At 45.2% G+C, this 15,974-nt stretch overlaps 1 protein-coding gene across 21 annotated transcripts in view; it reads left to right on the forward strand.

Moving 5' to 3' along the window:
* Positions 1-15,974, forward strand: part of RBFOX1 (RNA binding fox-1 homolog 1) — a 2,494,239-nt gene that overhangs the window by 235,717 nt on the left and 2,242,548 nt on the right. For all 21 annotated transcript variants that reach the window (XM_063655277.1, XM_063655281.1, XM_063655270.1 and 18 more), the window contains exon 2: positions 1,154-1,192. In XM_063655277.1, the coding sequence (XP_063511347.1) occupies positions 1,154-1,192 (39 nt within the window). The remainder of the gene's footprint in view (positions 1-1,153; positions 1,193-15,974) is intronic.

The raw sequence follows: 15,974 nt of genomic DNA on the forward strand, positions 1-15,974 counted from the left end.
GACCTTTTGGCAAGAAAACAGGGGAGCTATGGTATCTTCTCCCACTTTAGGTGGGAAATCATTTTGTTCAATTCTGGAATACGGCAGAAGCACAAGCTTAGGTCAGAGAAAGAATGAAGGAGAAGGTGTTCTTGGCTTGAAGAGTGATGTGCTGGGCTCGGGGCAGGCTGGCCCTCAGATTCATGTTCCATACAGTGTCTTTGCAGCGGACCCTTGCCATTTTGACTAAGCCAGAGTCCTTCCTGTGCAAGCAACTGACTCAGCCTTCTGAGACCAAGGGGAGCATGTGTGGTTTGATCTCCTCCATGGGGGCTACATTTGGCGAGGGGAGGAGTTGGATTCTGACCCAACAGAGGTGCTTGGCTGAGTTTAGGTCCTGGTAGGGGCAGAGGGGGTATTTCAACTCCGGGGCCCTGAAATCAGAGATTACTCACAGAGTGACGTCTTTCTCGAGGCAGCAAGTGTTTTTGTGGGTGCCCCTTGGGAATCTTAGTTCAGGAGCTGGGGTGTTTTAAGAAAGAAATGCTATCTTCCTGTGGTTTCCCATATTGCTTAGAAAAACACCTGAAATCTGTATCTCAACCTGCAAGGCTAGATATGCTTTGGTCCCTGCCTGCCACCTTGACATCATCTCTTTGCCTCTCCCATCACTCGGTTTGATGGTTCTGGCTGCTCTGGGCTGCCTCCTAGAGCTTGCCCATTGTCCCTGCCTCAGGGCGTGTGACCTGCCGTCCCTCCATATGGAAGTCTCCTTCTTGTCATTCCACTCTCAGTGCCCCTTGACCCCTAGTCTAAAGTAGCACCAGTTACTCTCCACCCCGTAATTCATCTTGTTATCATCATAGGAATTATCATTCTGATCTTATCTTCATTTATTATTAATAGTTATTTGTTAGCTTCCTTATTTACCACATTCTCCCTCATCTTCCTTCTGTCTTATGGCAGCGATTTGTCATCTTGTTTGTTGTCAAAAACAAAGCCTACAACAGAGCCTGACACATGTTAGGCATTTAATGGACGTTTTTAGAATGAGTGAATAAAACATTCTTTTTTAAATCTAAGAGAAAAACAAAGCCAAATCAATTGTTTCATTGTAAACTCAATGTTTCTTCTCTCTCTCTCTCTTTTTTTTTTTTTTTTTTTTTTTTTGCAGGATCTACTGCCCCTGCCATACAGCCTGGTTGAGGGTCAGGTAAGTACTCATTTTTTCCTGACTTGGGATGTCTGTGAAGTCTAGTGGAAATGAAAGCAATAGAAAAGTCTTGCGTCACAGCCCTGCACCTTCACTGCCCAGGGCAGACATCTGTAATCAACCACAGCACAGTTCATCCCTTAGCAAGACAGTCACTACTAATTGATCAGGGAAGGCTCATGAGATCAAATATACTTGCCTTCTTTAATGTGTGAGCTCTAGAAATGAAGTCATTTTTGCCAGGGTTGAGGGGTGGACAGGCAGTTAAACAGCTTCTTATTGGGAACAATGAGGGTGCTTGCCTATATTTCATCATTGAGCTTTGAAGGTGAGTGAAGCCCACATCCTGGCATTATGCCACAATTTTATTAGCACTGGAGGTACCAGAGCTTGGCCATGTAAGAATATAATTGAACCAAACAGATCTATACCTTGGGGCAATGCATTTTTTTTAAATCGATTTCAACTCTACATTATTATTGTTGCTTGATAAGGAACTAATATAATTTCTAATGAAGCCACATGGCCCTTGGATAGAGGAAGTAAGATTTTTATTTCCCCCACGATGTTGTATCCACTCTTCAATTAAAACCTGAGAAGGAAAATTAATACAAATGTCAGAACTTTTTTCCTCAAGATTAGTGTCAAGACAGCATCTTTTTATTACATATGTAAATTTCCTGTGTAATAGGATTGGAGAGGATCGCATGGCTGGCCCTTGAGTGGATTGGAGATGGTTTAAGTGGCAAAGGAGGCTTTGTGAGGAGGTGGAATCTATGCTTGCTGTCATTTGAGTGGTGATTAGGGCATGCTCCGTGCCCTCTTGTTCCTCCTCCCACCCCTGTTACTGTCCACCCTTCCCCAGGCTCCTACTGTTGGCTGCCAGTTATGGGTAGAAGAGTTTGAATAGCTGCTTTTTAAACAAATTGTATTGAGGCGACATTCACATAGCATAAGATTAGCCATTTTCAAATGAACAATTTAGAAGTATTTAGTACATTCACAGTGTTGGGCAATCACTACCTCGCTCTACTTCCAAAACATTTTCACCATGCCAAAGTAAAGCCCTGTACCCATTAAGCAGTCTCCCCTCTTGTTGTCCTCTCCCCTCAGCCCCTGACAGCCACCAGTCTGCATTCTGTCTCTGTGGGCTCACGTATTCTGAGTATTTCACATAAGTGGAATCATATAGTAAGTGGCCTTTTGTGTCTGGCTTCTTTTACTTTGAAAACAGTTTGGCAGTTCCTCCAAAAGTTAAACATAGAATTACCATATGGCCCAGCAATTTCACTCCTACTTATATACCCCAAAGTGCTGAAAACAGGTACTCAAACAAGCACATGGACACACGACTTCACAGTGACATTATTCATGGAAGCCAAAAAGGAGAAATAGCTCACATGTCCAAATAAAATGCGGTCTATCCATGCAGTGGAATATTATACAGCCATAAAAAGGAAGGAAGCAGCATTCCATTCTACAACTTGGATGAACCTTGAGCGCATTATGCTGAGCAGCTACCTTTTGCTTGACCTGGATCCTCTCTGTGCTGACATTGGCTGGTTTATCAGAAACACCGTTACAAGTTGTGAGATCCTGGGAGACTGGATCCATCTCAGGACAGAGGTCGCTACTTCTTCACTTGGCTTCCCGCCCCGTCACTTAGCTCAATTCTAGCTTCTGGGGCTGGGAACTGAGAACAGAAGATGTTTATACCTTTTCCCTTGCTCTTGGTAGGTGTCTACCCATGCTGTGGTCACCCTGAACTACTCTGCTTTCTGCAGGACCTGGTGGGGATGGTGGATCTGACCAGTAGAGGTTTTCTTGGGAGGTGGGTACTAGAGCGGGCAAGCTCTGGCCTGTCTGTTGCCTCCTCTGCTGCTGCTTTGGAGAGCATGGAGCAGGTGGCGGAGGGGTTCTCTCAGGTACAGCTGCCTTCAGGCATTTTGCACTGGTGGCAGCTTCTCAGAGTCCTCTTTCTTTGTGGGAGTATCATCCCAGCACCTGTGCTCATTCCCCAGCACACCCCCCAGGTGGACAAGTCATTTCAGGACTAGTTGGGTGTTTGGGAGGTGGGCTCTGTTAAAAGCCAACAGAGCAAGGAAACATCTAATGAAGTGTTTGTGGGGTGGGGAGGGGGGGTGGTTTATAATACGCCAGGGATTATCCCAGGTGCCTTATTCACGTGCATCCATTGCTTCTGTCTACACTGCCTGAGTGATGGCACCATTGTTTCCCTCTTTATTAATCAGTTTATAATGGAAATTCATATAACATGAAGTTAGGCGTTTTACAGTGAGCAGCTCTGTGGGCTTTAGTGCATTCACAATGTGGTGCCACCACACCTTTTTGTAGTTCCAAAACATTTTTGTCACCCCCAAAGGAGACCCTGCGACCATTAAGCAGTCACTCCCCCTTCCTCCATCCCCCAGCCCCTGACAACTGCTAGTCTGCATCCTGCTGCTGTGGATTTACCTCTTTTGGACATTTTATATAAATGGAATTGTATAGTATGTGGTCTTTCGTGTCTGGCTTCTTTCATTCAGCATAATGTTTTTGAGGTTTATTCATATTCTAGCATTCTCTCCTTTTTATGGCTGAGTAATATTCCATTGTAAGGCAAGACCACATGATTATCCATTCATCCAGAGGTGGAAATTTGGGTTGTGTCTACCTTTTGTCTATTGCAAAGAGTGCCGCCATAAACATTTGTGTCCATGTACTTGTTTGAGTTCCTGTTTTCAGTTCTTGTGGGTATATACCTAGGAGTGGAATTGTTGGGCCATATGGTAATTCTGTGTTTAACTTATTGAGGAGCTGCCAGACTGTCACCGTCTTTTAACAAAGGGAAACAAACTCAGCAAGGTTTCTCCCAGAGCTCCCAGAGTGAGGAACAGAGCCGAGGTCTCAAGCCTGCAAGGCTGGCCTTCGCCCGTGTTTCCACCCACCACGCTGTCCTGCACGTGGAACGTCAGCCCTGGGTAGCATGTTCTAGGCTGTGCACTGGGCTTGGGCAAAGAAGGGGTAGGAGATCGAGGGAAGGGGAGACAGGCTCCTCTCACCTGGAGGGACCAAATGTGTCTATTCCTGGTCCCTGGTATACCCCCTTTTCCCACTGTAGCCTCTTAACCTCTAAACTTTGGGAAGTCTGTGCAGTTGCTGGGTCATTTGATTGCGTTGATTTGTTGATAGCTTGTTTAACCCAGATACACACGCACACATTCTCTCTCCCTGTCTCTCTCAAACTCTATTCATCTCTCTCCCGCTCCCTTTCTATCTCAGGGCTGTCAAAGGCAACTTGACAAAATAATAATTCAGTGGGCATCACCCATGAGCCGCGTGATAACCCATCAGCCTAAATCCATACAGCATCTGAGCAACTGGGTCTCATCATCTCTCTTTTTCTACCATGGAGTGCAGGAGCCCAGAGAGCTGAGGTAACCTGCCCACAGTCACACTACTTGTAAGTGGCAGAGCTGGGATTTGAACCCTGGTCTGTCCGCCTATGCAGCCTGGAACCCTCCCATTGTATCTGGAGGCTTTACCAGGCTCCCTGAAAGTATTAGCATTTTTCATACCAGTGCAGCAGTTATTATTATTATTTCTGAGACAGAGTTTCACTCTTGTCACCCAGGCTGGAGCACAGTGGTGCGATCTTAGCTCACTGCAACCTCCGCATCCTGGGTTCAAGCGATTCTACTGCCTCATCCTCCTAAGTAGCTGGGATGACAGGTGCCTGCCACCACGCGTGGCTAATTTTTTGTATTTTTAGTAGAGAGGGGGTTTCACTATGTTGGCCAGGCTGGTCTCGAACTCCTGACCTCAGGTGATCCACTGGCCTCGGTTTCCCAAAATGCTGGGATTACAGGCGTGAGCCACTGTGCCCAGTCTGATTGATTACTTTTAAAAACTCATTATATTCTCGGCTTTCCCAGATCCACACAGCCCCCAGAGCATCTTTAGATGCTAAAAAGTTCTTAGTCGGATGTGAGAACATGGGAATTACTATTGAGGAAATGGCATTCCGTTCCTCTTTGAAGAGAGGCTCAGGAACCAGCGTATTGGAAAACAGGTGATCTAGTCTTTACAGTTAAGATGTTTTTTAAGTGGCCTTGCACTTCTGCCTTTTCATTATTTCAGTGACTGGGTTGAGGTAGGAATCTGTTGAGTGGTGTCCTTTTTCCCTCTGAGAGATGCTCTATGAAACTGAACAGAGAGGATCCAGGTCCCTACCATTGCTGGCAGCCCAGGAAGCTGAAGATGAGACCCTTCCCAGGTGAGAGGGAGAAGAAAGCGATAAAAGGTGGCATGGGCATATAGGTCCCCACCCCCAGAGAACCGTCTGTCTCTCCAGGCACCAGGGCAGTTACATGGTCTGCCTGGGAAGGAACTTCCCCAAGGCACAACATGCCCCAGGTCCTCACTCCTGAGTGTGATAAAGCACTCATGGGACCTCGGGAGTATTTACACCTGCTCTGAGCCCAAGCTTCGGTGGCAATAATTCTCTGACCTTTTAAAATGGATAAATCTCCTTGGCAGGGGTATAGTTCTAGAGCTTAGCCTGGAGTGGGGATCAAGGTCCTGGCGAGGTGTGGCCAGACCAGGGAGAAGATTTATTATCCTCGAAGGGGGTGTGTTTTGGAAGCTGCCATGCCTTCAGCCCCACTCCATGCAGCATGGGTGGAAGAAAGTGTGTTTTTGGCTGGAGTGTGGGTCCTTGTGTCACCTCCCAGACAGATGAAAGCAGGCAGGCTGTTTTTCAGATTGCAATGGATTTATTCCTTTGATCTCCTTGCCTTGTCTGCCTTCTCTGTGAGTTCTGACAGATGCTCTTTTCTCATGTCTCTGTTATTCGCCGTCACACAGAAAACGGGGTGAGAATCTTATTATCACAGCTCTCTCCCTGCCTTCTAGCATCACCAGGGAGCATAATAACCTCTGTGGTTGGCAGCACCCTCCCTTTTATTCTCTTTCCCTTCCTCCTCACTCCAGAGCTTCCACCGACGAGGCATAGGGAAGCCTGGGGAGGAGGGCCTGGCATTGCTTGTACACCTACTGTGTTCCAGGCACCTTACAAATGTGATGTCGTGTAATCCTCCCAACATTGTCCCCCAACCCCCATTGCAAGAAAGATTGTTATTAAACCCATTTGCAGCAGTGGGGAGCCTTAGGGTCAGAGAGGCAAATAACCTTCCCAGGCTACCAGGTCTCCCGGCTCACCACAGTCAGGGCAAGGATTAAAATCTTGGTCAGACTGACTGAGGAGTATTTGCTCTTTTTAATGCTGCCCCAGGGGCCAGAAGGGTCCGTGTGCATACTGGAACGAAATCTTCTTCTCGTCTTCCAGGCTCCTTAATTATTTCTTGAGTGATTTCTGTGCTGCCCTCCTGGACTGGGTCTCGCCTCCTTTCATCAGCTGTTTGTAAATTCACAGCGCTTTCCCTGTTTTAGAGGCCGGGACTGGCTTCCCAGTTGATCATTTCCTAACAGAAGGAATGTTCTTTCTTGCTCTGCAAGTGTCAGCTCATAATTACCAGCATAATTAGGGCAGGATTTGCCATCTGATCCTCCGTGGAAGCTGCACGCCTGCCTGCATAGGTAACTTTGGCATAAAAGGGAGTCTGGCTTCCAGAGGAACTCAGGTTGTCGTAGGGGATCCAGCAGAAACACATGGAATTCCTGCTCAAAGTCCCAAGGCTTCCCGTTGTTATCAGACTATGTCTGGACAGCCTGACACTGACACGAGCTGGCTCCAGTCACCTTTCTGACATTGCCTCTGCCCGTGCCTTGATCCATGAGGCTCTCAGAGCTGATGTCCCTCCTCCTGAGAGTTTGATGACTGCCCTGGCTCAAACATGCCCCTTTCCATTGCCCTGTTCTGTCTTTTCCATGGCACTCAGCATGATCTGAAATAATATTCCTTTTTTGTTCTCATGTTTATTTATGTGATTTCTTCCCACAAAAATATATGCTCCCCAAGAAATATGTCTCATTCACTGTGATAGCTTCTGGGCATGGTATATAATGAACATCTGATAAATATTTGTTAGGTGAGAAACAGACCTTACCTGACACCTCATTACTCCTGTTACACTGTGATGTCTCATTGCTTATCATCATACCTCTTTTTGATTACTTTCTGTACTTACCCTGTTTTTTCTCTTTCTTTTTTTTTTTTTGCATGGCTATGGATCTATAAAATTCCTAATAAGCAGTACCTCACCTTTTTATTCCATTCCCAGTACCTTGTGTACTACTTAGTAGAGAGTAGATAATGCACATATCATGGGTGGATGGATGGATAGAAGAGTGGGTAGATGAATGGATGAAAAAATGGACGTAAGGAAGGATGGGTGGATGGATGGAAGGATAGATGTAAGGGTGGGTGGGTGGATGGACAGAAGGAAGGAAGGATGGGTGGGTAGATGGATGGATGGATGAGTGGGTGGGTGGGTGGATGGATGGATGGATGGATGAATAGAAGGATGGGTAGAAGGATGGATGGAAAGGTGAGTGGGTAGATGGATGGATGAATGGAAAGAGGGAAGGTGGGTGGGTGGAAGGACAGATGTAAGGGTGGGTGGGTAGATGGATGGAAGGGAAGTGTGGATGGATGGAAAGACAGATGTAAGGGTGGGTAGGTAAATGGATAGAATGAAGGAAGGAAGGGTGGGTGGGTAGATGGATGGATGGGTGGGTGATGGGTAGATGGATGGTACACAGATGGATAGATGGATAGGTGGACGGACGGATGAGTAGATGTGTGAATGGATGGAAATAAGGAAGGAAAGAAGGATGAATGGGTGGATGGACAGACAAGTGGGCAAGTCTGGTTGAATTTCCCTGAGTTTGTGACCATATTCCAAAGCAAATAAGAATTTCTTTGGCATTACTCCATCTTGGGTTATTCAAACCCTACCCATTATTCAACTACAGCATCCGTCAAGGTGCTCGTGAACTTCTAAGCATTAGGAACTTGTCACAACAGGAGTTTTAAAAATTAATTTCCACTTACACTATAGGCTGAGAAAGTAGATTGTACAGAACCTACTGAGGGGACTTCGTTAAAGCCTAACTTGTTCATTAATGTGTGTTTAGAAAATACCCCTGGACGGCCAGGCACGGTGGCTCACTCCTGTGATCCCAGCACTTTGGGAGGCCGAGGTGGGCAGATCATCTGAGGTCAGGAGCTCGAGACCAGCCTGGCCAACATGGTGAAACCCCGTCTCTACTAAAAACAGAAAAACTAGCCAAGTGTGGTGGTGGGCACCTGTAATCCCAACTATTTGGGAGGCTGAGGCAGGAGAATCTCTTGAACCCAGGAGGCAGAGGTTGCAGTGAGCTGAGATCGCGCCATTGCACTCCAGCCTGGGGGACAAGAGCGAGACTTTGTCTCAAAAAAAAAAAAAAAACAAAAAACTCCTGGACATTTGTAAAGGTGCTCTCTCTGTATGACAAACCTTATTTATTTTATAAGCATGGGGTAGCATGGGGTTCTTTATTTTTCATATGAGATAGGTTGGTTAGGATCTCCCAGAGTTAGTTTATTTCTGTTTGTTTTTCTTGGTACTGGCCAAAGATTGTGCTGTACATATTCTGAGCCCATACCATTTGACTCACAAAGGCTATTTATTGACTAGCATTGGCTATGGATTGAACCTTTTATTAATAGAAAATGACCATCTTGAGGTTGGCTGATGCATCCTGCCTTGGGTTTTTCTGAAACCAGCGTTATTCTCCATTCTTTCTTTGGTTCCCATGAGTAGGCCTGGACATGCTGCCCTTCATTTTGTAAAATTGCCTTTTGTTGTAGGTGTCTCTTGGAAGTGCCACATGGATGGATTTCGTTTATTCAGCCAGTCTGAGAATCCTAGTCTTTTAATAGAGGAATTTAGTGCAAATATATTTGCCATAATAGATATGTTTGATCTTCTGTCATTTAAAAAATTATTTATTACAAAGACTTTCCTTGCTGCTTCATTTGTTTTCTCTGTTCTTTGCTCTGTAGAGTCTGTTAAATTTCCTTTTATCTTACCTGCTGATTTGAAGGTAGGCATCCTGCTATTAATTCTACATGCGATTTAAGTTGAGCCTTGAAGTTCTTCTGAAAAGGCTGCCGTAACCCTTGTTTCTCTAAGATTCAAAGTCAAGAATGAGATGACAGCTTTAAACTCTGTCCAGATAGGATGAGGAAATTTAGCTCAGCTGCATTTTGCATTTTTCTGCACCTTCTTCCAACCCCTTCCCAGGCATTGTCAACTATAATTGGGACCTTCAGAGCCAGCTAAATGTCAATAATTTATAATTTTGCCATAGGTGTAGTAATAGGTAATATTTATGTGGAGGATTAATATTTAGCAGGTGCTGTGCTTAAGCACCACATATAGAATTTCTCACCTAATCTTTGTGACAACCCAGTGAGGAGTCAGTCCTTTGCTTCCACTGTTCAAATGGTGAAGGTGAGTCTTTGAGGTTTCATAAGATGCCCAGAGCCCCATATCTGAGGAAGTGGCAGAGCCATGAGTGCCTGGACCTGGCTCTAGTTTATTTTTATTTTTATTTTTATTTTAAGATGAGGCCTTGCTATGTTATCCAGGCTGAAGTGCAAGTACAGTGGCACGATCATAGGCCGCTGCAGTCTCAAACTCCTGTGTGCAAGTGATCCTCCTGCCCAGGCCTCCAAAGTGTGACTCTAGCTTTTAACCAAAGCAGCTCATCCAGGCCCCTACCTGCCTTGTTTTAAGCCAGAGTGCCCCCTTCTTGTCTTAGACTTACATTATTGACCCCAGACTTTGAGACCAGCACAACTCACGTTTTAATGCATAGAGGGAGCCCCTGGTTACCGTTGTTAAAATGCAGAATCAGGCAATGCATGTTACATAGCTTGATTTAGCTGTTCTGCAGTGTACACATATCGCAAAACATCATGTCATATACCATGAATATATGCCATATTTTACTTGTCAATTAAAAAAATAATAAAGTGCAGAATCTGATTTGGTAAATCTGGAGTGAGACCAGACATTTCTTATATGCTCCAAACTGGAGAGGCTGAGGCTGCTGTTCCTAATGCCTCCATGTGATTGCAAGATTCTCGATTACTCCAGAACACAGTCGTTCTCCCTACTTAATTGGCATTGTTTTCATTGGACCGTGAGCTCATTACTCATTCATGTAGTGGTCAAGTAAGTGAACTCTGAAGACGACTGCCTCAATTTGAAGCTCAGCCCTGGCACTCAGAGGTTTAACAGTGCCCATCTTACCGGGTCATTGTGGAGTTCAAGCAAAGTAAGATAAATTAAGTGTTTTGAGTAGTGTCTGGAATTTACTTGTTGAGGACAAGATACATGTTTAATATGATTTGCTCCATGGATGCCTTTTTAATTTATTGCTGCACAAACCACCAGCTCCCTTCCCTGCCTCTGGGGTGCCTCTGGGTTTGTGCAGACCCTGCCTTTAACTTCCAAGTTTCTTCTATTTCCTGGGCACAAATCCTTTCCTCAAGATGGCTAGAGTCTTGTATCTTCCAGGCAGCCCTCCAAGTTAACCTTTCTCAATCTAGTTCTCCCAGTTATTCAAATAAAAATGTCTACCTCTCCATCTAGCCATGATAGCACATACTAAACTTTTTGTAACTGATGTTATCTGTATATACAGATTTGGAAAACACACATTGATAAGCTATTTTGGTGTTTATTTATTTATTTATTTTTTTGAGACAGGTCACGCTCTGTCACCCAGGCTGGAGTGTGGTGGTACAATGAAGGCTCACAGCAGCCTCGACCTCCAGGGCTCAGGCGATCCCTCCCACCTTAGCCTCCTAAGTAGGTGGAACCACAAGCGCATGCCACTACATCCAGCTAATTTTAAAAATTATTTGTAGAGATGGGGTCTTGCTGTGTTGCCCAGGCTGAAGATATTTTTGGTGCCTGTATTTTTTTTCCTAGCCACAAGCCTTAGAGCTGGTTTCAGGGGAACTGAAAAGTTGCACTCAATGCCCTGCTACACCGGCAGATGGATGATGGTGATGGTGCTGGGGAAGGACGTAATGATTTTGATTATGATTATCTCACGACCAAGCAAATACCCAAAGAGCTAGGAGAGAAATGCTCAGCCCCTCCTGGGGACAGGCTGCCTTTCCTACCAGGTGGCCCAGACTGTCACTTCCAATTTGGGAAACGATCTTACTTTGCATAAGTGATTGAAGTAATTGCACGGGCTGTTTCTCTTAATCTACAAGAAGCTGAGTTGGGATGGGACAACTAATAGGGTTCATTCTGATTTTTGTCTAGATGGTATTTGATCCATAGTCAGTATCTTACTACTTACCCTCATTGCAGAGCTTCCTGTCTGGGGGCTGGGGTGCATATAACACCAGTCTCTCTTCTCTCCTGATGGGCATGTATGTCAGGATGAGTTTCTCTTATGGGTGCTTTATAGCTTTCTGATCACAGAAAAGACCTCCTAGAAGTGCGTACTTGCAAAATGATGTGTTGTGTCACTGAAGGAAATTTCTGGCTCAGACACTATTGTTCTTCCCTGGCCACTTAGCGTGATGTTTTTCGTTAGCTGAGACAGAAAGGGCGTGATGTGAAACTCAACTTGCTCAGCCCCAAATGCAGTTCTCCTTGGTTCTCATTACATATCACTGTGGTCCACCTTACTCCCCACTTCTAGGTAACCCTTCCTTTTGTTTTGGCAGCTCAGTAGGGAGGGAGCAGGGGATCCACACACTATGGAGCTGAAATTCTGTGTTCCTCCGCTTTCCTTGGAGAAGCAGATGACAGGGAAGCAGCCAAACATTTCCCGATTCTGCAGCCAAATGTTATGTCCTCCCTTGGGGCTCAGCTTGGCGGAGTAAATTTCAGAGCCTTGGCATTTTTCATCCCAATTTAGGTTAGACCAGCGAAGGGAGTTTGATTTCTAAAAGCCGGATGATATTCACATTGTCCGATCCAAGCTGCCAGACGATTAGAGTGGGTAGCAGAGGAGAAGGAAGGCTTTGAGCATGGGGATTTGTGCTTCTGGAGGGGGAGTTCCTGGTGTGCTTCCAGTAATGGGTAATGAATGTGCAGTTATTTAATTTGGAGTCAGAGCTGCAGCATTATTGATTACTTGGGACATCTAAAGCTCTAGACAGTGAAAGCCCCTTGCAAGAAATGTGTCTATAGCAAATCATCAAGCATTTAGAATTAAACACATACACATAAAACACATACAAGGTAATTCTCATTGGCCTTATGAATGCAGGATTAGAAGCGTTAACAAATTCTAATATGACCCCCCAAGATTCCGATGTGCAGAAGGGGAACAAATGGGTAGCATCTGCTTACTTTTCCAGACCCGCTTTCTACTCTTCTCCTCTGTTTGATGCTCTTCTCCACTGTTGATGTGCTTTCCCATGTAAACCCCAGCACGAGGCACCTTTTCCCACTGGTTTCTCATTGGGTTTGGGCAATAGGGAGCCATAGTATGTTACAGGAGGAGGAAGGAGAGAAGAGGGCATTTATAGGCCCTGCTCCCTCCCATGGGCTGCTGTATTCCTAAGCTAAGATCTCTGCTGCTGTCAGGCAACCCTCTCTGTCTGTATTTGGGTTTAGGGATGAGGGCAGAGCGGGGACCCTCACTATCACTAGCTGCAGGGCACCAGATTATAACTTGTGGCTCCTTTACCCCCTGCCCATACCTTTATGAATAGTCTTTTTATTAATTTCCTCCCAAATTATCTTAATTTGAACTTGCCATCTGTTCCCTTCCAGGACCCTGGCTTCCACAAGGGGCGAGAGACGGCTTATTCCATTACATAAAAATGCAGTCACAGTTTAAATGTCGCGTTTGCAGAGAGACTTCTTCGTCCCTCATTATCTTCTGTCATGGCCTCTGTTTGATTTCCTTCATGGCCTTTGTCAAATCTTGGTGCTGTCATTTGATTGGCAACAAGCCTTGTTGCCAATCAGATGACATGTTTGCCCTGTTCATTGCTCATCTCTGTCCCTAGAACAAGGACTGTAAGCACAGAGAAGTCAGGTGATTTGCCTGAGGCCACACAGCTAGGAGAGGTTAGAGATGGGGTTTGAACCCTCTCTGATTCCAAAGGCCTCCTTTGCAAAGCCACTCCAAGGCTGAGCTTCAGGTGGAGTATTGTTTCCTTAGAATTATTTCTCCCCGGCCAGGCATGGTAGCTCATGCTTGTAATCCCAGCACTTTGGGAGGCTGAGGCAGGTGGATGACCTAAGGTCAGGAGTTCGAGACCAGCCTGGCCAACATGGTGAAACCCCATCTCTTCTAAAAATACAAAAATTAGCTGCGTGTGGTGGTGCACGCCTGTAATCGCAGCTATTTGGGAGGCTGAGACAGGAGAATCACTTGAACCCAGTAGGTAGAGGTTGCAGTGATCCCAGATTGTGCCATTGCACTCCAGCCTGAGACAAGAAGGAAACTCCATCCCCGCCCCCCACCCCCCGCAAAAAAAGAATTATTTCTCCCCTGCTACCTGTATTCATGGTGGACAGATGTGTCCTTGGGCTTCCTAAAACATTCCTTAAGCTCCAGTTTGCTTCCTGTTTCCCACCAGGCATTTTGCTCAGATGCAGTGGCAGAGACCCGTCTTCAGTGTCCAGGGTCCTTCCCTTCCTTGGTTTCTTTCTCCCCACCCTCTAGCCCAGCCCACAGGAGGTCAAGAGCTTGGCCCTCCTCCTTGCCTACAGGCCTGGTTTTCTCCTGGTCAGGGTCAGAAAGTGGTGTTCTGCATCCAGGCTTGCTGGGCTCCAGTCCAGGGTGGCTCACATGCTTAGGTGGGAGGTCTCCTCCTCAAAGAGGGAAGCTATCTTAGATTCACAGAATGAGTTGTGATCTAGATTTTCTTTCATCCGGAGATGCATAAAAGAAATCCTTGCTGTGCTCTGTAGAATTGCTAATGATGAATGTTGAAGCCTTTGACCAGGGGTCAAAGCCGTTGGGGGATTTTCTCCTAATCTCTCTCCAAGGTCCCAAAGAGGATGAGATAAAAACACACCCACACGTACTACACATCCATAAACACCTCATCCACCTATGCATCATGTATAGATTATTAAAAAAAAAACAGCACAATTTACAGCTTCCTTTCTCAAAAATACAAGTATTAAGAAGAAAACAAAAAATGTTCCATGAACTCACTACCATAATAAACCCTGCTGCTGCTGAAAATGCACGGGATTAGACAGTTCAAATGGTATAGAAAGATGCACAATGCCCTGTTCCCCCAGTCCACCAGCCCAGCCTATTTTAGTTCCCAATGGCTTTCTTAATTCTTTCTAGAAAATTCACCCATGGCTATGCTAGTGTGTATGTGAGTGTGCACATGTAGCCTTGAATATTTATACCAGAGTGGCCATTCATAACACACTCTTTTGTGACTTGCTTTTTTTCCCTTCATCTTGTATCTTGGAGCCCCTTCCAGATCAGCAGAAACAGTTCTGTGCCTTTCTTCTCAGTGCCTGCATAATATATCATCATGTGGATGTACCATGACTTGTTTGATCTTGACAGTTGGGTTGTTTCCACTGATTTGCTCTTAGAAGCAATATTTCACTGAAACGTTATTGCCATATATATTTTCATATTTTTCAAGGCAATCTATGTAGTGTATATCCTGGAGGTGGAATGCTCCGTCTAAAGTCTGAGCTGAGCATTCATGCAGGTTGTAGCAACCTACACAATCAGAACATTGAATGTGAATGCCTGTTATCCCACACAAGTCTACTAGCTCTAAAAATACTCCAACTCTCACTGTTGGAAGTGAAGGAGTTAGTTTGTTCCTCTTCTTTGCACTTAGATTGATCTTCACAACCTCTGCGGAGGCACTTTTCATATCTCAAAATGTTGAGTTGATTTTTCATGTCTAGCTTCCTCATTAGACAGGTGTCATCCAAGGCAGGACTGGGGTCTTCTATTGAGCATCTTCACCCCAGCATAATGTCTGGTTTCTTGTTGACACCCATGACCTATTTCCTTGGAATTTTCTAGAATGAATTAAGAAAGCCATTGGGAACTAAAATAGGCTGCGCTGATGGACTGGGAGAATAGGGCATTTTGTATCTTTCAATACCATTTGAATTGTCTAACCCAGTGTATTTTCAGTGTCAGCAGGGTTTATTATGGTAGTAAGTTCATGGACCATTTTTTGTTTTCTTGTTAATACCTGTCTGTATTTTTGAGAAATGAAATGATAAAAGTTGTGTTGTTTTCTTTCATCTATACATGATGCATAGATGATTGATCATGGCTATTTATCCTGTCCTGGGAAAGAAGATACCAAGTGCTTCACTTTTCCTAAAATGTCATGGTCAGCTCTTGTATTAGTTTGCAAGGGCTGCCATCACAAAGTACCACAGCCTGTGTGGTTTAGACAACAGAACTGCATTCTGTCATCATTCTGGAGGCTGCGAGTCTGAGACCAAAGTGTCAGTAGGTTGGTTCCTTCTGAGCCCTCTCTCTGTGGCTTGTAGATGATCTGCCTTCTTACCGTGTCTCCATATGGTCTTCCCTCTGTGTCTGTGTCCTAATCAAAGGATGCCAGTGGGATGGGATAAGGGCCCACCCTAATGACCTCATCTCACTTTAGTTACTTCTTTAAAGACTCTATCACCAAATACGGTCACATTCTGAAGTACTGGGACTTCGAGCTTGAACACACAAATTTTGGAGGGATACAGTTCAGCCCATAACAGCCTCTTCTTAGGTGGTGATGACAGGGACCCTGTCCAAGTAAAGATCCTACACTAGGGACTTTCACCATGGC

Source organism: Pongo pygmaeus, chromosome 18 (assembly GCF_028885625.2).
Source record: "Pongo pygmaeus isolate AG05252 chromosome 18, NHGRI_mPonPyg2-v2.0_pri, whole genome shotgun sequence".
In the NCBI taxonomy this organism is placed as follows: Eukaryota; Metazoa; Chordata; class Mammalia; order Primates; family Hominidae; genus Pongo; species Pongo pygmaeus.